Raw genomic sequence first — 21,469 nt, forward strand, 5'->3', positions numbered from 1 at the left:
CAGTTTTTTGGGCTGAAGAAACCAAACGGGATATTATCGTCTTTGCAACTCTCGTGCGTAATGCCTGTTCGTGCTTTGTGAATTTACGCACCGCATTAAATAAGAATTGTACCAGATTAATTCTGCAGATGCGAGGACCGTGGACTGTACATTCATCCGGTGGATACGGGGTCGGTGCTCCAGCCTGGTGGAGGTAGATAGCCGGTGGTAGTGGCGAAGGATGATCTCGACGGTGTTTCACAAGTGGAGGAGCGCGCGTTACTTCTGGATTATTTCCACGGTCATGATTCTGTTGCCTCTGATCTGCGTTTTGCATTCGGCTGCAGCGGCGCCTTCCCTGACGACGGGACAGCTGGACATCGGGGTGGTGAGTAAAAAGAGCCCCTTATCTCTCTCAGACCAGGACTTGCGCTGAATCCTCAACACCTTGCTTGCTGCAGCACTTGGCGACGTGTGGCTGTGAAATGTGTGCGTGAGGTTTAACGCATGGAAACGGAGCGTTTATGTTTCCGCGACTAAACAGCGTGATCTGCAACTCTCCTGCGTTATGCAACTATTGTTTCCATTTTTTTTTTATCATAATTTGTTTTAGCTTTGAATCATAACGTCAATCTATAGACTAAAGGTCGGCTAGTTGAATCATGCCCAAATAATCATATCACTTTGATTGACAGTGTATAACGTTTCAATCGATGGAGCAATTGGCTATTAATGACCATTATAACGCAGATAGACAGTTGAGCTTTGAAAGGGCAAACATTGAAGTAAAGGATATTTAATCACTGGTGTCTATTGATCATCAGAAGGCTGTCAATCCAGTGATCAGCTGGTTTTAAAGTCCTCCGTGTGTGGTGACAGACAGAGCATCGAAACTTTTCTGCTGTCTGCAGGGACAGAGTGGAGCTGAATGCCAATTGGCTAAACGCTGCGCAGCTCAACATATTTGTATAAGAGTTTATCAAATAGTAATGGAAGATGTTGAAAATTAAACACTTTGTAATCCACGCTGCTTTCTCTGATGACTTGTATATGGGTAGATGTTCCATCGATTACAAATGAAGATGGCCACTTTTAGTTGACATCTGCAATGATTTAGTGACATAACAGAATAACAAGACAAGAGTGTTTTATACGACCTAGTCATGTCTTTAATCAACTGTCCTGCGGAGCAAATTTAAGTGTTTCTGAATGCCATTCTATTTTAGTCATGGGACTATTTGTACATTTTGACAAGGGGTGTGTGTGTGTGTGTGTGTGTGTGTGTGTGTGTGTGTGCTTATGTGTATGTGCGTGCGTGCATGTGTATGCGCTTATGTGCTCCTTCTGTTGAGTGCAGTGTAGTAATGGAGTGTTGGCGGATGAGTGGTGAGGCGTGCACACAATCTCAAAACACACGATCTCAAAACACACAATCTCATCTCAGGTTTGATAAAAACATCCTACAAAGGACCATGTGTTTGTGTTCTCAAACCCCTTACTCAAAGCGGACAAACATTTTCTCCTTTATATCCTCCGACATAAGAAAATAAGGTACTCATAAGGTATTAATTTCTCCCATTACACTAAAGCATTTCTTTGCTCCATTGTCTGAATGTGGCCATGACGTTTGCTTCTAATCAACCTTCATCCCTTTCTTCAGTTTACAAAGCCCTCTAGCTCCCAGCAGAGCAGAATATTTAAGTCTTTAGAGTTGCTGATACATAGCTCATTCCCATCCCACACAGCATCAACACATGAAGATAAACCGGCTGAAATATATTCCAGGATAACGATAACTGCTCACATCATGTAACTCTGAGGTGCTGCTTTAAAAACGGATGAGGTTAAAGCAGGGGCGGTTCTAGACCAATTTTCATGAGGGGGGGGGGGGGCAGATTGGGGCAGGTTGCTTTGTTGGAGGGGCACATTGAACCCAGGACGCAAAATATTTAGTTTAGTGCGAAGTAACGGCATTCAAAAACACAATATACAGTAATTGGCTTTTTCCCGTTACAGCATTTGTTTCAGTAGCGTGGTATTAAGCGTTTCCTTCAGGTACAGCAATTGTCAATATCATACATTTGCCATTGGTTAAAGCAATTGTCAATATTACGACATTTTGGGTTTCCTTCACTGACATCAAACCGCTCAGTACCATACATCACCAACAGCAATAAAGTCAGTATGATATATTATACTGTCCCCTGTCCGGACGGAGGTAAAAAAAAAAAAAAAAAACGTTTGGAGGGGGGGCCACTGGGGGGTACGAGCTCAGTTTTACAGGGGCCCTGGCCCCTGCTGCCCCCCCCCCCCCCCCCCCCCCCAGAACCGCCCCTGGGTTAAAGATAGTGCTTGAACCTTGTTCCATTGGTAAAGAGCAACAGTGAGATTAGGAGAGCCGCATTTGACCTAAATTCATTTATCACCTAATAATTCAGCTGTCTATGTTCCGTGCTGATCTCCCTGGCTTCTGCATGTTGGGATTCTCCCACCGTTTCTGTTTCTCAGACTACAAATCTGATGCTAATCTTGTGTGTGTATTCATTTGAGTGTGTGTGCATGCATGTATGCTGCATGTATGTGTGCAAGCATGTATGTCTTGAGTGCGTGTCGGTGTGCGTGGGTGTGTCTATGAGTGAGTGTGTGCACTACTGAAGTCCACAGCCCTCCAGCACTTGGCAGGTCAGCGATGGCCGCACCCAGCCAGCCTGCCTTATTATAATACAGAACTTTGGTTTGTCGTTTGCTTAATGAGAACACACCATCTGGTCACATCTCCACCGAGGCGGGCCACAACAACATCAGCATCCCCCTCCTTGCATCTTATTTGGATTCCTCTTTCATCTCCAGTCAAGTCCGTTCTATTTGTATAGCCACTAAGACAGCCACTAGGGCTGTTATACCCCACCCCACCCTACCACCATCACCTTGAGGAGGACGATTTGAGAGATCCCTCCTTCTCAGGCACAGTCAGGAGTGGTGCTGAATGGGAAACGTGATGTTATTATGTGAGCACAAAGCTCACTTAATAGAGACAAAGGTTATCTCACATTGAGTTAAAGACGGATGACATTGTTTTTGCACGTGTCGAGGGCAAAACGGAGCATACCTTTGAAACAAAATAATTTGAGACATAAAGAATCTGACTTTAGAAATCGATGGGCGACTTGGCGAGTGTGTTTGGTGTGACACCACCCGTCAGTATGTCCTCCACATCGCCACGAGGAGACAGTGGGTCCAGCTGCTCCCCCACCCTGTCATCCACTGGCTCCCTGCCCCTACATCCGTGCCCAGCACAGTGGCCCCCCCTCTCCGACCACCCTGCCTCTCCCCCACCTCCCGTTCCCTCCCTCTGGGCTCCTCATAGACAGACCTTGTTGTGGCTGCGGTCCTTTCCTCCCCAGACATACCCATGCCTTCCTTACCCCCATACCCTAATCCTGACCCTAGGGTAAGAGCAGGGGGAAACACATAGGCTTCACAGCTGGGCATGTAAGACAAAGACACACACAGACACACAGACACACACACACACACACACACACACACACACACACACACTCAAACTCACACAGATGCATGGAATTGAGTGTTTCATCAGACGGAGATGAGGGTCAGGGATGGAAAGTGTTTGTGGGACGGAGGTAATGTGGGGGAGCAGGCTGGCCACCTTCATTTAAACAAGTAGCAAACACAAAATCAATGGTGCCTGCCGCTCGGGTGAGTTTGCCATTTCAGGCTCTAATGAATCAGCCCGGAGACGTACACCTGCAAACCGCGGCAGAAACGCTGTGTCTTCATTGTGCTCCATACATGTGGCCTTGAGCAGGAACGAAGACCAGAGATACTCTGTGTTGGACACAGGAAGTGATCTGCCCACTCACTTGTATTAAGAGTTGTATACCATTTTTCTTTAATGTGGTTCTGTAACCACTTTTGAACAGTTTTTGCGGTTTCTACTGCTTCGTAGATGGGAACGCCAAATTTGGTTAACGGTGTATTAGTGGCTGTTCTGTCAATGAGTCCCACTGGTTTACTGCTAGGGGAAGTGCCCTCAGGCCCATTGATCAGGTCTGGATGCTACCTTCTGTGAGAGAAAGAGAGAGAGAGTGAGAGAGAGAGAGAGAGAGAGAGAGAGAGAGAGCAGGAGAGAGAGAAAGAAAGAAGAGAGAGTGAGTGAGTGAGTGAGTGAGTGAGTGAGAGGGAGAGAGATCATTGACCAAGCGGAAAGCTTTTCTCTTGAAATATTGATTTTTGTAATATATGAGCAGCAAGAGACCTATAATCACTTCTAATCCAACCTGTCATTCACTTCTTGCCTAGAGTATAGTTAAAACATTACTGTCGGAGTCCGTCCGATTTGCTGCTTGGTTCGTGATCTCCTTAGATTCCTCTTTCAGTCCTGCCTCTCCATCAACTAACCTTATGGAATCTTCTCTCTAGAAAGTTTGTTTTCAAGTTTGGCACACATTAAAGGTATTATATGTAACACTTACATCTAAATAAAGTGTTTCAAGTGTTTGCCATGTTGAGCCGAGTGCAACATTTTACAAATGTTTCTTGAGACAAGCCCCATTATTCTATTTCGACATGGCCTTAATTGTAAGTTAAGCAGCTGATGTATGCATTTGCTATTAATTTATTGATTTCATATTATAAACCAGCTTGTAAAGATGCATGGCTGGCTACGTTTACGGTAACATAGATATAATCTAACATTAGCTGAAGCTAAATGCTTACCTGTTCAGGAGAAAATATCCAAAATCGGCACCCGATTTGAGACTCCTGGGCTAAAAGCTGTCTCTATCTTTCAAATGCCACTGCAAGATTTACCCGTGTTTAAGCACGTCTCTGGTCATGGAGCTTTGTCGAAAGAGGACAAGGCTTTTAAGATCAGATCTAGTACAATCCCTGTTGATCCAGTTTGCTTTCATGCTTTGCCGGCTTTCAGGGCTTTAGCACACTTTGTTTGTGTGCCAATTTGTTTCATATCTGGCATCCCAGGCTGTCGAAATGGGCAGCGAGTGTAGTCAACTCAGTAGAAAAGTGCTGTGTAAAGGGCCCCTATTTGACAACTAGGACCTTTAACAAAGAAGACCATCCTGGCTGTAGAAATGTTCTCGTAAAGCCTGTATTTGGACCTAGCAGGTTTCCTAAATCTCTGATGACATTACATTATTTACTATACTAATTGTGTTACATTTGGCTTATTTATCAGCCGATATACACATAACCAATATGCTGACACTTTTAGTCCAAACCTTAAAGTGCAACACATAGGAAACAACTTCCCAGAGCCTGACCATCAAAAGGAAACGGTATGTGTTATTAAAGAGTGCAGCGATCCAAAGGGAAAACCACAGGGCAGGACAGATCACTTTACAGTAGTGCAGACCAAGTGGTGTGGGCAAGGGAGTGGGAAAGCCTGCTTTTTAGAGCAGAACTGCACGCGATGGTCTCCCCTTCCCCATTGGCTGCTGGTGATTTCATGACCGTCTTGAGGTAAAGGGGTAAGCTGGCCCACTCCCAGTGTTCCCCGTATAGTGAAGCCTCAAACCAGCTCCATGTGTTCCGTTCAGTGGTCTTCTATCAGCCGCCTCCCATCTCCCCCGATGTCCTTTCCCCAGATCAAGGGGCCTGGCGGCCGCAGCTATTCAGAGCGGACGACCACATTTGTAATTAGAGTGGTTTCTAGTGTTGTGCAGGCTCGCATGCTGAAGCTTAAAATAGCCCGCAGACCGTGAGCCGGGGTGCGGGCAACGGGACCGCCTTGAAAGCCCCCATCAAGGAAACCCCCAAAGAAACAACAAGCGCAGCATCGCAGAGTCTGGCGAGACTTCAAGAAGTTAGCAAATTTAAATGTTTTTATTGAAATGCTAAAGTTGGTTTTTGAATGTCTGTGTGCGTGTGCTTGATGAAAATACCACTTTTCCAATGCCAATGCCAGTCACTTTGAGTGCTGAACAAAGTTCAAACACGAACATTGATGCGAAAAACAGTTATCGCTTCAATGTTTTTTTCAGTTTTTTAAGCTCTGTTCTAATGCTGAATATGCTGAATGAAGAATATTCAAAAATTCAGATATTCCGGTGGTTCAGTGTGGTTAATGGTTTCATAACTTAAAGGGTTATAATAATGCAGCTATTTCAATGTTTAAACGAGGCTGAAAGTTCTACCGACTATAACACACACACATAGAAAAATGAATTCAAATGAAGTATCCCGGCCAGCTTGTCTTTGTTCTTTTGATCACTGTATTAATGCATGACTCCATATAGATAACAGAAGATGAATTCAACAGCCTCATTTAGCTCATTATATTTAATACATTACAGCCCAGAAGCGGTTGACATTTGCAGCTGTTAAAAAAGCTTTTTGCATTAAAATGTATCCATAAAATGCTAATTATTCACTTTGAATTACACATTCTTTAATCTACTGTTTTTTAAGTGAATAATTAGTATGTTATGGATGTGTCCTGATGCAAAAAACATTAGAACGCAGTTGACATCCTTTAGTCTACTCTTTTTAAACTGCTTTCAATGGTTTAAACTGGTTTGAAAAACTAGCTAGCGTGTTCTGAGCGCAGAGTCTCTGTTATATGAGTGTGAGTCAGTCATCCAGGTTGAGATGAGTATGCCTTCGCCCCCCGGCCCTCTGATACAGTATAGAGAGAGCGTTTTCAAATAAAAGTCTCCGCTGAACAAAAGCCGTGAACCCTGGTATGACTCAACTCTCAGTTCTCCGAAGGGCCCTTTCATGTCTGGCGAGCCATCCTTCGTTCTAATATATCTATTAGTCCTCTCTGTGGTTGTGCCCTCCCGGTCCATGTTCTTCCACTGTTAGGACCTCTATCGTTTATCTAACCCTAACCTTAACCCTAACCTCTATCTGTTCATCCTCTAACCCTGGAACCGCATCGTACCATCGTCTTTCCTCTCGGTCTGTATGTATACGTATCAGTCTACATGCTGCAGCTCTCCATGTGGTCGGTCTATTCAATCAGGTTCCTTCATCATGTTTTTTTGATGCTCGCTCAAACTACACGACAACAGAAGGAACACATTCACAAACAGATGCACACACAGAAGCTCACGCACGCACACACACACACGCGCATGCACACGCACACACACACCTTGTAAAAATGTATAATTAGGCGCATGATTAAATCATAATGGCAATGGCAAAAACACTTAAATTTGCTGCGCAGGACAGTTGATTAAAGACATGACTGGGACATATAAAAACACTCTGTTATTCTATCGTGGCACTAAGGGCATTCACACAGAACAACCTCTGCGTCTCTAACCCTACACTTCCAGTCGGTGGCTGCCCAAGACAAACATGAGGTTGTTTTTAAGTGTAATGTTAAACCTTAAAAAACCTCAACGGTCTGTGCCTCCTTTTTGTTCCTTAATGAACCAGGGAGCCAAGGGTAAACCACAAAACCACACATTGAACTGATGAAAAAATAATGAGAAAAGCTCTTGTTATTCCTTAGCCATCCCTTTCATTTCTAAAACGATGGTGTTCGGCGCTCGACTCCCTGGTCTGTGGGGCTGTGGTGGTGGAGCAGAAGGAGAAGCGTTTGGTCTGTTTGAATCCCCGCAGCAGGTCAATAAGACTGTAATAGTTGGCTCATCGCCTTCTGCTCCCCATTGTGGCTCTCATCATTTTTGCATTGCTGTAATCGATAGAGCAGATCCATCATGTGCAGGCCCTATGCATCTATAATGTTCATTAGTTTGGTTGATATTTAATTTGAAATGACCGGAAAACCCTGTAATTCTATTCTATTCTAATGCTTGAGTTGGTTTTCGTACTGCGCTAAAGAAGCATGCTGCATTACTGCTTTGACTCCACAAAGTCTTTACTTTTTCATCATAGCTGAGGATTTCTTTGAGGATATATGTCTCGGGCCATCAATGAAACGAACAGTTCACTATGCATTATTACTGCATGTAGTGCACCACTGCCTTTCATTACTGCCCCCACTGATTTATGAATAGGATTTCACAGCAGTGGCCTCATTACATTCACAACCCAATGAGGGAACTTTCAGCCCCTATAGGCAGCGGTCTGTTTACCAAGAAAACAGCCTATGCTTGACTGTATCTTCAAATTACTTTGAATAGCTGCTAATGTTGTGAATGTGAACATAACTTTACCTCAGTGTGCAACAGCTTTCACTTAGAATAATCGCTAGTGCGCCTTCTAGTGACTGCCGTCAATTCTATGCTGTGAGCCCTGGTCTGTCAATACTATTATTAAATTCCTTTAATCGTATTGTGGATGGATTTTGAATCGCCGTCCAATGACTAATCAACTACACATCTGGTGGCTATAAATTCAAACAATCTTCTGCGATGAAGACCCTCAACCATCACTCATTAGCCCTCATGTTTCCCCAAGTTCATTCCTCATCTTGTGACCTTTATCTTCCAAATCCATCCGTCGCCCTGCATCTTCTCTCTTGCTATCAGCCTCTAATGACTGCTGAGTCTTCGTTCTCTCGGCCGTCTTTCCCTCTTTGTGGTGCTGTTGTTTTAATCATCCGTATCAGACTCCTATCTAAATCTGAATGGAGAGAGGCTGAGTAAGGGAGTACCGCCGCGGGCGTCGCGTATCAAACACAGCGCTGTTTTTTTCCTCAGAGAGCGTTGCGATCAATTAACCCCGATCAACTGTCTGTTCCCCGCTGCCGATAGTTGGCAACCCCGGCGGCATGCCTCTGTCGTCACTCATGTGTGGTGCCGCTCCAGTGAAGACCCTGATTCACCCCACAGTGGGGCTTCTCCATTAAGCTTTTAAGGTGTGTCGTGTCCATCAACACGTTGGAGATGGAGAGGGGAGGAGGCAGAGTAGAAGAGGCAAGTCACGGCTACATCATCATATCTGTTCGGATTGATTTTCTTGTCGTAAAATGGTGCAACGTATTATTGGACTTCGGTTGTTCAGCGTATCAGAATGTGATTCAAATATTGTCAATTCATAATGGATACAATTGATTGTGGTGTTTTGTGATTATGCAAAACTTTCGCAAGAGACATCTGGTTTGTAGAGGCTTACACTCAAAATCAACAACCATTTGACCATGACTGTTTTCCTACCCACTGTGGTTTTCTATTCATGGCACTCTTGAGTTCAACTCGATCACTTTCCCCCGGTTGAGAGAGTTGTTTGATGAGTTGTATCGATGCGCATCTCCACTTATCACCACAGGAGACCAGTTTCAAAGATGTGGTGCAACACAGCAACTGGCCAAAGTAACCGAAAGGTGAACTTAAAAAGAATATGGTTGGAATATGGGCATAAATCACAGCTAAGGGGCGTTATTCCGCCCGACAGCTCCTAGATTATAGAAAATGGTCACCAAGTATGGCAATATGAAAGTAATTGACGCACTCAAATTAATTAATAATATGGTTCAAAATAAAGTAGGCCCTCCTGGCTGACTGCACATTGTGTGAAGCAGTTGCTATGTAACATCCACACTAGCGGCTAGCATATTTAGTTTTCCGTCACGCTGTTTGGCTATTTATTTACATGAATATGTGCGCTGCCATTTATTGTACAACCACCGAAAAACTGTCCAGCGTCAGTAGGATGGCTTTGACAACTGCTTGCTCTAGGCTTGCATTTTGTGCAAGGTGAAATTGTGTTTCTTGGCGTGGGGAGGATGTTGCTCCACTTTCTCTGGTCGCCAAATTGCAGTTTCCAATAGCTCTACAGTGTTTTTACACTACTTCAGGCCATAATCTCCCTCCTGTCAAGACCCACATCCGATAGTTTGTGAACGGGTCTGCTGCGGAGGCAGTGGTTGGGGTATTTCTGCTGCAGGCTTGCTTGAATATTCTGGGGAACATTGTCCAAAGGTGATTGACATTCACATTGCCTCTCTAGTGTACCTGTAAAACAACAAATTCAATTTTTCACTGCGCCCCATTTGCAGAAATCGTTACAGCTGCTAAGTTTTATTCTGTGGGGAAGATAAAAGGCTGTTGTTTCCGAGGGTAAGTGGGAGATAGTTTTCTCTTAAGATGAAAAAGGGCAGAGTGGGTCGCAGGGCTATTCAAACATAAATCCCCTTGTGCTCTCTTTATTCTTCGCGGGTCATTGTAGCATAGTTTAGTCCATATTTTTCTCTTTGGGTGGTGATTGACATGGTCTATGAGCTGCCCTCATCTAACCCTGCACCCGAAATGCAGTTGTACGTCAAAACACACACTTTGTTGACAAGCAACTCCGGAGTGAGGGGAACCAGTAATTCCTTGATGGCTTTGAACTCATCGTCGGATATTGATGTGTGATGGACTGTCCTGTTGAGTTTAGGACCGTCATGATTGGGTTATAGACTTATTTCCGGCATATCGTCTTCTCTCAGTGGCCTAAAATTACAAAAATAATTTGGTTATCGCAATTATTTCTGGGGAAATATACGTGTAATACGAGAGTCAGAGCTCTCAAGTTTTGAACTGAGTTCAGAGTGAGATTTTGTCGGCGGGGGGAGGGGGGGGGAGGTATATTAACATGTGACTGCATACAAATGTGTCCACAGACATGATGACTAATGTATGATAGTAAGCATTATTGGCCCTTAACACTAATATCCAGAAAAAACACTCCCTCAAAAGGCTATTGGCTTACGCAACACCAGTGAGTCATATACTTTTCCCTGAACTTTTAAACATTGAAAACGTGCAAAAACATAATTCTATATTTATGTGGCATTCAGTCCAATGCTTAAAATATATCTGTGGCATTCAGTAGGCCAATGCTGTGGTAAAGTGTGTAAAGTATGACCAAGTGTTTCTTTCTGTTCAATAGACAGAACTTTATCAATCCCCTGTAGGATCAATTTGTTAATGTTTGTCCCTATAAAACAATAATGGTAAAAAAACTAATACAAAACATGACGGTAACTAAGTAAGTCAAATCGTCCAATCTGAAGGCTCTACTTAACCACTCCCCCTTCTCACTTCCACCAATGCAAAGCGAACAGAACTGAGTAGGGGAGGGTGTAGCCTAACTAGTTTGTGAACGACCCAGAGAAACGCAACGCAAATTCAGTGTGAACATGTATGAGGCTTTAATAAAATCACCGACGATTTTGAAATTCCGTCACACGATTTTGACATTTTTTTTAGTGTCTCAAAAAGAGGGCATGTCCGGGCAAAAGATGACGTCTGGTTCCCCTACGTACGGGGAACCCATTTGATTCCTACTTCTTCCACTGTTAAATAGCGGCCCAAATTGGTGGGCGCTATCCTGGTAATTTCTCTGCGTGAGAAATACGAAGTGTGGCGTGTGAGCGTGTGCATGGGTTGATTTGCGTGTGTCTCACGCCGAATGCGTGAGACTTGAGAGCCCTGGAGAGTCATTGACGAGACACAAGGACTGAGGAGTGGGTGGTTAATTTATGGGTTGACGCCAGGACGGAGACAGATGCTCTGAGGCCATAGAATCCGCCTTTACGGTGCCTGACAATGAAATAGAAATCTCGCGAAATATAAATGATCCTCATTAAACTATGTCGGAAAGTCCGTTGCCACACCTTTATCTGTGAGCCAGTTTTTGAAGCATTTCTGTATTTTTCCAGATTGTCGATTACGTCTTAAGGTAGCTCTGCATGTTGATGAGCAGGTTAATTTTCCTGGAAATAAGCACTGCTCAATCCCCTCAACCATATTAAGCCATCACGGAGGTCGAAGTTAACCTTAAATGTTAGCATTTTGTTAGCTAGTTAACTTTATTTGTTAGCTATCCAACTATGGGGAGCGTATCTATGTTCCCCGGGTGCTATGTTCCTCGCTTTGTATGTGACCGGGGAACATAGGACCCTGTGAGAAAATCTTTTTTTCGTAGGATGGTAGGGGCAAGTACCGCCCTTTTCGCCTCTGATTCGCCTGTGATCGGTTAGAATGTCTCTCCTCCGATTGGTTATGGTTAGGGTTAGGTTTAGGGTTAACCCTCACCCTAACCCTAACCATAACCCTAAACCTGACCCTAACCCTTTGCACCCGGGGAACATAGGACATGGGGAACATAGGGATGACCCGCAACTATGTAGTTTGTTAGGCGAAACCTTTTTCATTTACTGAATCGGAATTACAAGGGAATTAGACGTCAAAGCCTTTATATATGTGCAACAACTATTTAGATTTTCTCTGGGACCTAACAATTGGGATTATTCATTAAGCTTAACTTCAGCATTTCCTCAGTGTGCTCATTTTCTCTAATATCATCAAAACTCAAACTAAAATCACACATATTTACTCGGTGCTTTGCATGCAAACACTGGTGAGGATCAAGCATTACTTATAGATGCTTATTAGATAAACGAGTTGCTCATAGTGAAGTGTGTAAAATATTCATGCTTGAGACGACAAACCCCGCTCCAGTCTCTGTATTAAAGGGGGCAATGAACCCGATAACCAATCGCTACTGTTATTTGTCTGGTGTCTGGCTAAGACCCATTTGGATGGATGAGTTTCTAATGTTACCTTTACTCTCATTACAAAATGACATGTGGAGTCATGGTCCCTAATGGGCACCCGTATAAATGCTAGGATACCATGTTGCTGAAAACCTCATCCCATGTGACATCACATGATGGACAAGGATGGAAGGAGATCTTTGATCTGTTGGTGATTCATCTGAGTGGACACTCCAATGTGTGATGTTGCAAGGGATTCATGAAATGTAATCGAACAACCGATTTGATCTTGAGGTACATGCAGTTACAAAGGAGGGCTGCTCGATTATGGAGAGAATCATAATCACGATTATTTTGGTCAATACTGAAATCACGATTATTTTTGCGTTTGAAAATATGATGCATATATTCAGCATTTCTCTCCATAAAAACGCTTTGAAATTCCCCCTTCAAAAAATATACAAAATGTTCAAATAGAAAATAATGTACAAATATGTATCCAGCAATTTCTATGAAACATTTTATGAAAAATATATATATACTTAGAAAAAGAAATCGGTTCAGCTATCGAAATCGCGATCAAAATTGGATTAATTGCACAGCCCTATTACAAAGTAGGTACAGGTTAGGCAAAGCTCGAGCATGCCTACAGTTGTGCTGCAAGTTGAACCCGGTAACTCTGGGCTGGAGCGGGGGGGGGGGGAAACACCATAACCAACGCCATGCTCTGTTCCAGGTGGTGAAATGGGGGCTCATGAAGTTGAAGGCATGCCCTCTCTGTGGATCCACCACAGAGATCAGCTTGAGGTGTCTATTTATTTCTATGATGAGCAATGATTGCTCATCATTGCCTCGCTAAATGATGAAATGGTTGAGCCAAGGGAGGTAAATGCCCTTCATTAAACAGCCATATTGATAAATAGGCAGTTGTCCCTGGCACAGTTCACACTAATCCAGAAACATTCTGATTGTTATCTATCTTGTTCTTCACAATGGTGTCGAATTTGACCTTGAATTTGATGACTTCAAACTAGGGCTGGGCAAGTTAATGCATTAATCACGCGTTAACGCAATCATATTTAAACGCGATTAATACAAATTGACGCATTAACGCACATTCTCTCTTTTTTCTTGATTTTGAAAGGTTTTGCCCACAGAATGTCAACATTCATCAAAAATCATTTTTGTTTTTAGTTCCACTTACTTTACATTCAATTACAATTGTGTAACAAGTGACTGCCTGATTACAATTCCCAAACCAATGTTCCGAAGGTTCATATTCAACCCACACTGAGTGAGTCAATAAAACTCCCTCTAGATCACTTGGTCTAGTTCTTGCTTATTAAGTACATTTGGCATGAATGATAATGTGTCATTCCATTAGATAATCTCATTTAACTTCAATTGGAGTGGATTTAAAATATAATGTGATTAATCACAATTTAACTCACCAATACTATTCGATTAATTACTATTAAAACTTTTCATCTTTGCCCAGCCCTACATGAAACATCTGACTCATGTTTGCTTTGCCGAGTTCTACATACCCTGACGCACAAGCCCCGTACAATAGCCTATTTCCTTGTTGTACTTCAGTTTTATTTATGCATGGGTGAATAATAGATTTTTCAAAAAGTTCTGGAAAACCTTTAAAAGGGAAAAAGTTTTCTTTGAAATATCATCAAAATATCGCAATTGTTTATTCAATATCCTAACCAAGACAGAGAAAAGTTTTCTGAGGTTCCAATTCCCCAAACATGATGGGAATCTGTTCTGTTTTCAGTGAGCAACGAAGAAAGAGAGCAAGGAAGTAAGCATATGTGGTGAATATCGAACGCAAACCCAATTTTGTGTATATGTGCGATCCTGTGTGCGTGTTTGTCTGTTTGTGTACGAGGTGGGCAGTGGGGACACACTGGAGAGGAAATCATTTATTTTCTCCTGGTTTGCAGCCCTGCCAGGCGGTTTATGCCTGAAGCCAGCCATATCTGTTGATTTCTCTCGGCCAATGGGATGAAGTGTCTCTTTGTGGAAAAAAAAGAATGAATTTTTTCTCTGTAGCCAGCCGCTTGTCTTAAATGGGGTAGCTTGGCGGTGGCTTGAAATAACTTGAAACCAAGAGGAGCTTGTCTCTTGGCAAGCTACAATTTGAGAGTGGCTTCAAAGTGGCCTCCCCACATTGCTGACAGTGTGCACTTTAATCTAATGGGAGCTGTAACTGCTTTAACGCACGGGTTAGACTTGTTGTTTGTTAACTTTGGTGTTTGTCTGTGGTTCTGAGAGTTCTGCGAGGGTTTGTGAAGTTGGAAAAAGCAGAGTTCAAAAGCTGGGAGTGGTTGAAACTTGAATGTTACTTTGGCTGGAAAATATTTATATTTTTCGTTGGCAGCAAACCTGTTGAAAAAAAACACAAATATATACATGTATATTAAACTTATAATTATATTAATGGTGTTAAGATTATGCTGATAATGTACAAAGGGGCAAGAGTGAACATTTAGACAGTGTAGTCTACTGTGGATATGCGTTCCGGTTTTGCCTGAGGCTCTGATTTTCTTAGTAGACTATAAATATGCGCATGTTTGATAACATTTATTGTTTCAGAAATTGCTCAGAAAAACCTCTGATACACTGATAAACCTAATCCTGTTGTGTAATGCATATTAAGACTATGCATATTATTTTGCTTTATTAAGAGTTTAATGCACCATACATTGTGTTCACAATAGACATTTTGCATTGTATGTGTTTGAGCGTGCATGCTTATTCATTTGGGTTTATCTTTCTGAGTGGATATGCTCTTATTAACTCAGTATTAAAACTAGTCCACCTACCTCTTGCATACGGGTTAAGGGCAGATTTGATTTCACATGATATGTTGAAATCAAATCTTACAGAGATCAGTCCCCTTTTGGAATTACGCTACCATCTCTGATGGAGATGCAGCCCAAGGCACAAAGACCCAAAATATATTACATCTTTTTTCATCCATTTTAATAAGATTAAATATGTATATACACATGACGTAACAAACACTGCGCATTTGTCTGTGCAGAATACATATTGTATTCGAGTTCACTTGGTGACCCATTTTAATAACAAGGAACTACTGAGCAGGAGTACAACATAGACTGTAATATCACACAACCGTATTTCTACAGTCCTTTATTCAGGACAAATGGAAGCAGGCCATCCCTCTGTGAATGTAAGTTTCCCTTAATCCTAAATCAATATGAGCAGTCCTCTGTATCCGAACTGTGGCAAAGTTTTATTTTATGTACTCGTATTTCAAAGTGAATAATTTAGCCCCCAGAAACCAACTAGATCTCATCTTCAAAACAATGTGTTGATCTGTGGAAGCTAGAGCAGCACAAATATAAAATGCACTGACCTATTCAATTAATACCGAACAAAGAAGAAACATAGGAAAAGGAATCTCTTTAAAATCCAAATGTAACCTCTTTTACTTCCGAAAATGTGCTGATTTTAACGCCCGGCCTAGATTATTGATAACTGGCCAACTCGCAAATGGCTTGCATGTTTTGTCACTTCTGCACAGTCCAGTCAAATACGGACGAATCACGTTTCCAAACAGGACCGGTTTGCTCCTGCCTCGGGCCATTTCTCTCTTCCCCCACATTACTTTGTTCGCTTTTGTTTCCAACAGTTGCCGCCTTTCAAAACAAACATAATACAGCATGAATAATACAGCATCCAAATATAACAGCCCCTCCCTAAAACAACTCTGTTGACAGGAAGGATGTGCATCGCTTGAACCCTTTTACTTTTTAGTGATCCCAACTTCAAAACATTACAAAAGTGGAAGTTTATCTTTTATTGATAAAAAATGTTTGATGTGCTGATTTTGAAAAACATTTGGATATAAAAAAGAATAATAATTATACCTCATAAATTCAATCCAGCAATCAAAAAATCACTCAAGATTTGCTGGTTCATTTGGCACATAAGATTACTGACAGAAATCACTAAATACTTAGAAAGAACCTGACACACAAGGCTATGGATATTATGTTTCCATACTTAACAAGTTCAGAGCTTTCAATGTAATTCTGCATACATTAATTATCCACTAGTAATCCCCCCACCAAAATGGTACATTCCCCATGGTAAATCTGCCCAGCGCACCAATGTGTCCATCATTAAAAATGCAACAAAGATGGTGCAGTGTGCATGGCATTTATTCATGTATGCATGTGGGAGTATAGTGTTGCTGCACACACACACGCACACACTTGCGCACGTGGGTGAAGGAGAGTCTGTGATAATGTATTGAATGGACGTGTGTGCAATGTGTGCTGTGTCAGCCGATGTGGAGAGGACGAGTTTGTTTGTGTTTCTATCAGTGTGTGTGTGTTTGTGTGTGTGTTTGTGTGTGTGTGGAGGTTTATGTTTGCACAATACAATCAGCATTCAGCTCATGGTCTCAACTGTGACAACATTAGCTTGATGTGGGCAGGCTCACTTAATGAGCATCACCTATTTTACAGCCTATTCCAACATCCTAATTTTAGGGTTTCCATTCAAGCTCCAAATAAGTTTTTATGTGTTTTCTCCTCCTCTGCCTTCCTGTTGAGTTCCTTCTTTACGTGGTTGTGTGAGGCATGAAATTTATATTCTGTTTCTCATACAAGACGGCGATAATAAAGGCCAAAAAGTACACATGATAGTAGAGAGGCTGTACAATAGGAACATGTTATCTCCAACAGCACACCCTCTAGTAAACAAGGGCTGAACAAGAGGATGAGCACGTATGGATACGGTGTACATACAAAATAGCTGCCGAAGATAACATTTTTTAATAATAATTTTGATAAGATTTTTAATTCCTAGAACTGTATATATTTAAATCCACTTAATATATTCATTTTTTTGTATAAATTGAGTTTGTATAGAAGGTGAGTTGTATTGTTCCACTGTAGTCTTACCGACAAAAACAAACACTTTGACGATTGATAGTGTAAAAAACAGGCTTTTAAACACTGGAAAACAACACTTACAGCACTGAGGCTGCTAAGCTGTGGTTTCCACACTACAAATACTGTTTGCAAATGACCTGCTACTAGGGATGTAACGGTATGAAAATTGAACATCACGGTTATTGTGACCAAAATTATCCCGGTTTTCGGTATTAACGCAGTATTTTTAAATACCCAAAATATGCCCATCCTTCAGACTTAGTCCTCTTAGAAGGTAGGGATGGGCAACGATCGTCGAATAGTCGGAGTCACCTAGAATATCGAATAATGAATGTGACTATCGTTATTTATTACACGGCTCTTCTCAATGCTGTTGAATGCTCCGTTCACTTGCATGGGCCTTCACAACTTCCGATGGTGAATAATCTTTTGATAATTCACCATTGCATATAATGACCGCCGTGAAGGAAAGTTGATTTATTTTTTCTATCGTATCACTCCGCAAGAGGTCTGGTAACTTATCAACCCCAGCGTCCTCGGTTGCTAAGCGACGTCAACGTCTTTGGCAGACTATTTCTCTGCTGATCAACACTACGAATGCTGATAACAAATAAATTGTAAAAAGACACACCGTGTGAAGTTATTTTTTTGGCGTGTCTAGTTCACCGTCATGCAGGCTGTGTTCAGTAAAGTTAATGAATAAATAGCGATCTGTTTTCGGCGCATGTAAGCCTATCTGCCTAAGCCCACGTTGAAATAATTTTGATGTTGAATGTTGATGGCGCAGTTGGTGAAATACACAGATTGATTTCGTACAAATCATAACAGCCTCTCCCTGTGTCATTGTGTGTGCGTGTATCCGAGGTGCGTGCGTGCGTGGGGGGTTCTTGATTGACCGATTATCGAATATTATTCGAATACTTCTCAGCGAATATTGAATAGTATTTTTGCCAGAAATGCACATCCCTATTAGAAGGCAGATGGATGTCTTGAGCGCTGTCGTCTCCTCCATGATTCCAACTTCAAGAAACTTAAAACATTATGTTGTAGGCTACACAGTGCGCCTGCACGGCAACTTCAGGAGACTCGGATGAAGCGCTGGGAAGGATTTAAGAACACCGTTTCCACACCGCGGGCGTGCGGTTATCCACCAAGATAATAATTTTAATTGAAATGAAAACGGTAATTGTTATTGACAACATTTTTATCGCGGTTTACCGTTACACCGGCAACCGTTACATCCCTACCTGCTTCTTAATACAGGTGAAATCATAGAGTAACGAGAAGACTAAGGTAACCTTAGGGAGTTGTCGAGTAGCAAAATCAACAACTGCAAACTTCCGTCTAAGCCCCCCCCCCACCGGTCTTAGTCTGGTGTCAACATGTGGTCCGCGGGGGTACTGCAGGCGATAAGTTGTTTATTATATTCTTGAATAATAAAAAATAATAAAAAAAATACATTAATAGAAAAAATTATGGAGATTGTTCAGTTAATAAACTATTATGCCTCGTCGTTATTCAAAAAGTCCCATTGTGCAGTCCATTATGTTTTTCTTTTATGTTTTGTGTTAATTAGTAATTAATAAGCAGCGTTGCTGATTTTATTTCAACTGTTTCCCACTGGCCATGGCCTGTTTGTAGTAATTGTGCATAAAGGGGAGATTGGCAGTCTTTGCTCAGCAAGTGCCTGCGTATATATCTATTATTTACTGGTCGCATATAAGGTGGTCCACAGAAGATCTTGATGACAATTTAGAGGTACAACTAAAGTCTGAGGTTGGGAACCACAAGTTGAGGCAGTAATTGTGAATGATATAGGGTGCACACTGCCTGTCTGTCTGTCTATTGCTTAACTAACCAGTTCGGCATGCTGCAAAACTACAAATCAACCATGTCCAGGACATGACCGTCCAGTTCCAACGGTCAGGTTGTGCTCAACATTTACAGTCCCGACAGACTTTACCGACCTGAAACCTTGACGGCAGTCCTTCACTGGTGCTACATTTCCTCTTGTCCGAGGAGCATTCTGTTCTTGATTCATTTAAGCGTTGAAGGACATGTGGTAATGGTCCCGGAGACTTGCTTTGTCACACAAAGCACAATTCAGTGCAACTCACTCCCTCACCACAGAGGCAAGTGGTAGTTAATGAAGGCTTTATGATTAACAATCTGTTGAACTGTAGCCTCAACCCCCCCGTAGCACTGCTGTCCTCTAGGAGCGGTCAGAAGCCGGTGTTGTTTGTACTCTGTCTCCATTTTGTGTCTCATTTGATTTCTCTGAACCCTATTGTATGGTCAGATAGACACAGACACGGACAGACAGAGACACACACACAGAAACACCCAGACACAGACAGAGACACACACACACACACACACACAGACAGAGACACACACAGACACACTTTCTATAACCTCTTGGCTGCATTGCGAATGCATTTGTTAAGCATTCAGTCTGTATAATCAGAGCACGCGGCACGCACCATATCTGTCATATCTGCTAAATGCCGGCACATAACTGTGAATATATAACAGAGGTGGCCCGTGGCCGTTTAAAGATCCCTTCAGGTTGTCTGGGATTATGTTGATCGAATGCAGCACCTTTTCGCTGGTAGTTCATCATCCTAGTCACTTACCTGTCTGTATATATGCTCGTCCTATAGTAGCCTTTATATTGTATTAATGAACACTGAATGAAATCTACTCAGAAAATACATGCGTTATGATTTTGATTTAAAATAATTATAAATATTAAGAATGGTTTTAGTGTTAAACTGCCTTCTGCAGGATCTGATTAATGACCAGACAGTGGGTTATAAAATCTCCGAGCCGGGGAAAGGTAGAAGCGATGCATCAAACGGGACAGCTATTATCCACGCAAGGATTCCTTCTCACTTCCCTGACAGTGTTCTAGAAACTCAAGCACCTCAAGCTCATTTTTTAGGTCAGCAAGTGTCTTTACTATCCCTCTGAATCTGGTGCTCGCCCACTCTCATTCTCAGCACCTCTGTCCTGATCAGACTATCCTTCAAATCCCTAAACTGTTTACTGTCGACATTTGACATTGGATATGCTTTATGAAGCTTCCCAATAAAATTCACTTAAACACACATGCTTTCATGCACAAAGGAAGCCATTTCCCCAACTTGAGAAATGAAGTGGTGTTAAATGAATGGATTGCCTTAAACCTTTTTTTCTTAAACAAAATTCTCTCCAGATTACCTGCTACCTCGCAATCATTTCAGCTATGCGAGATGAGCCTACAACTTTGCAAAATGTTGCACGTGTGACGTTTTCTTTGTCCTGATATTTTCTAGGTACTGCAACGAACCCCACCATTCCATGTCAGATGTATAGAAATGCATGGAAATGTTGATTGGCTGGACTCAAAATTGGACTTAAAATTCCAGACTAAATATGGACCGCTGCCTGTCTGGTGAAGAACAATGCAACACTATGGGGTTCTGCCTCAGCGGTCTTTGAAAGAGCGCAGGGGTCACAAGGTTAAATGTCTCCTGGTGACTCACTTCCTGTCAACAAAAGCTGAAGATGATGAGGCTCAACAGCTGGTGGTCATCGCTCATAGAGAGGAGTATTGTAGGCTGGATGGAAGGCACAGGCAGGGGGGTAAAGCAGATTCCAGGCAGGTTGTCATGGTAATGATAAGGTGAACTTTGACCCTTGAAGATTTGAGAGTCCGACCCACGCAATGTGATATGTTCAAAGTGCAGGAATGGCAGCAGAGGCCGACTGTAATCTAGAATGATATTTTAAAACCTCCCCTCTACCCTCATCTTTTTCTTGTTCTGCTTGTGGCACCGACAATGTGTTTTCTGTGCTTCCCAAAACTCTCTCTCTTTGTCTTTCTCTCCATCTTTCATGTTATTTTCCTGCCTCACCGTCATCCGAACTGCTACTGTCTAACATAATTATAAAACAAGCCAGCGAATGAGGCGCTGTCAAGATATTGCAGCTGCTGTGAGAGATTGTCCTCAAAGGAAGAAGAGTGGTTGAAGTTCAACTTAGAAAGATTTCGAAACATTTTAAATGTTGTTACTGTTGTTATTGTTATTACTAATATCATTGAAAAAACGTTTTACAAATGCGATTTGCT

General features: G+C 42.2%; 1 protein-coding gene across 1 annotated transcript in view; it reads left to right on the top strand.

Moving 5' to 3' along the window:
• Nucleotides 1-220: 220 nt before the first annotated feature.
• Nucleotides 221-21,469, top strand: part of LOC307075215 (matrix metalloproteinase-17-like) — a gene marked incomplete at both ends in the record, with an annotated part of 60,229 nt that continues 38,980 nt past the window's right edge. The window contains one exon of the mRNA XM_079735727.1: nt 221-367. Coding sequence (XP_079591853.1) covers nt 221-367 — 147 coding nt within the window. The remainder of the gene's footprint in view (nt 368-21,469) is intronic.

Source organism: Pollachius pollachius, assembly GCF_949987615.1.
Source record: "Pollachius pollachius genome assembly, chromosome: 4".
Taxonomy (NCBI): domain Eukaryota; kingdom Metazoa; phylum Chordata; class Actinopteri; order Gadiformes; family Gadidae; genus Pollachius; species Pollachius pollachius.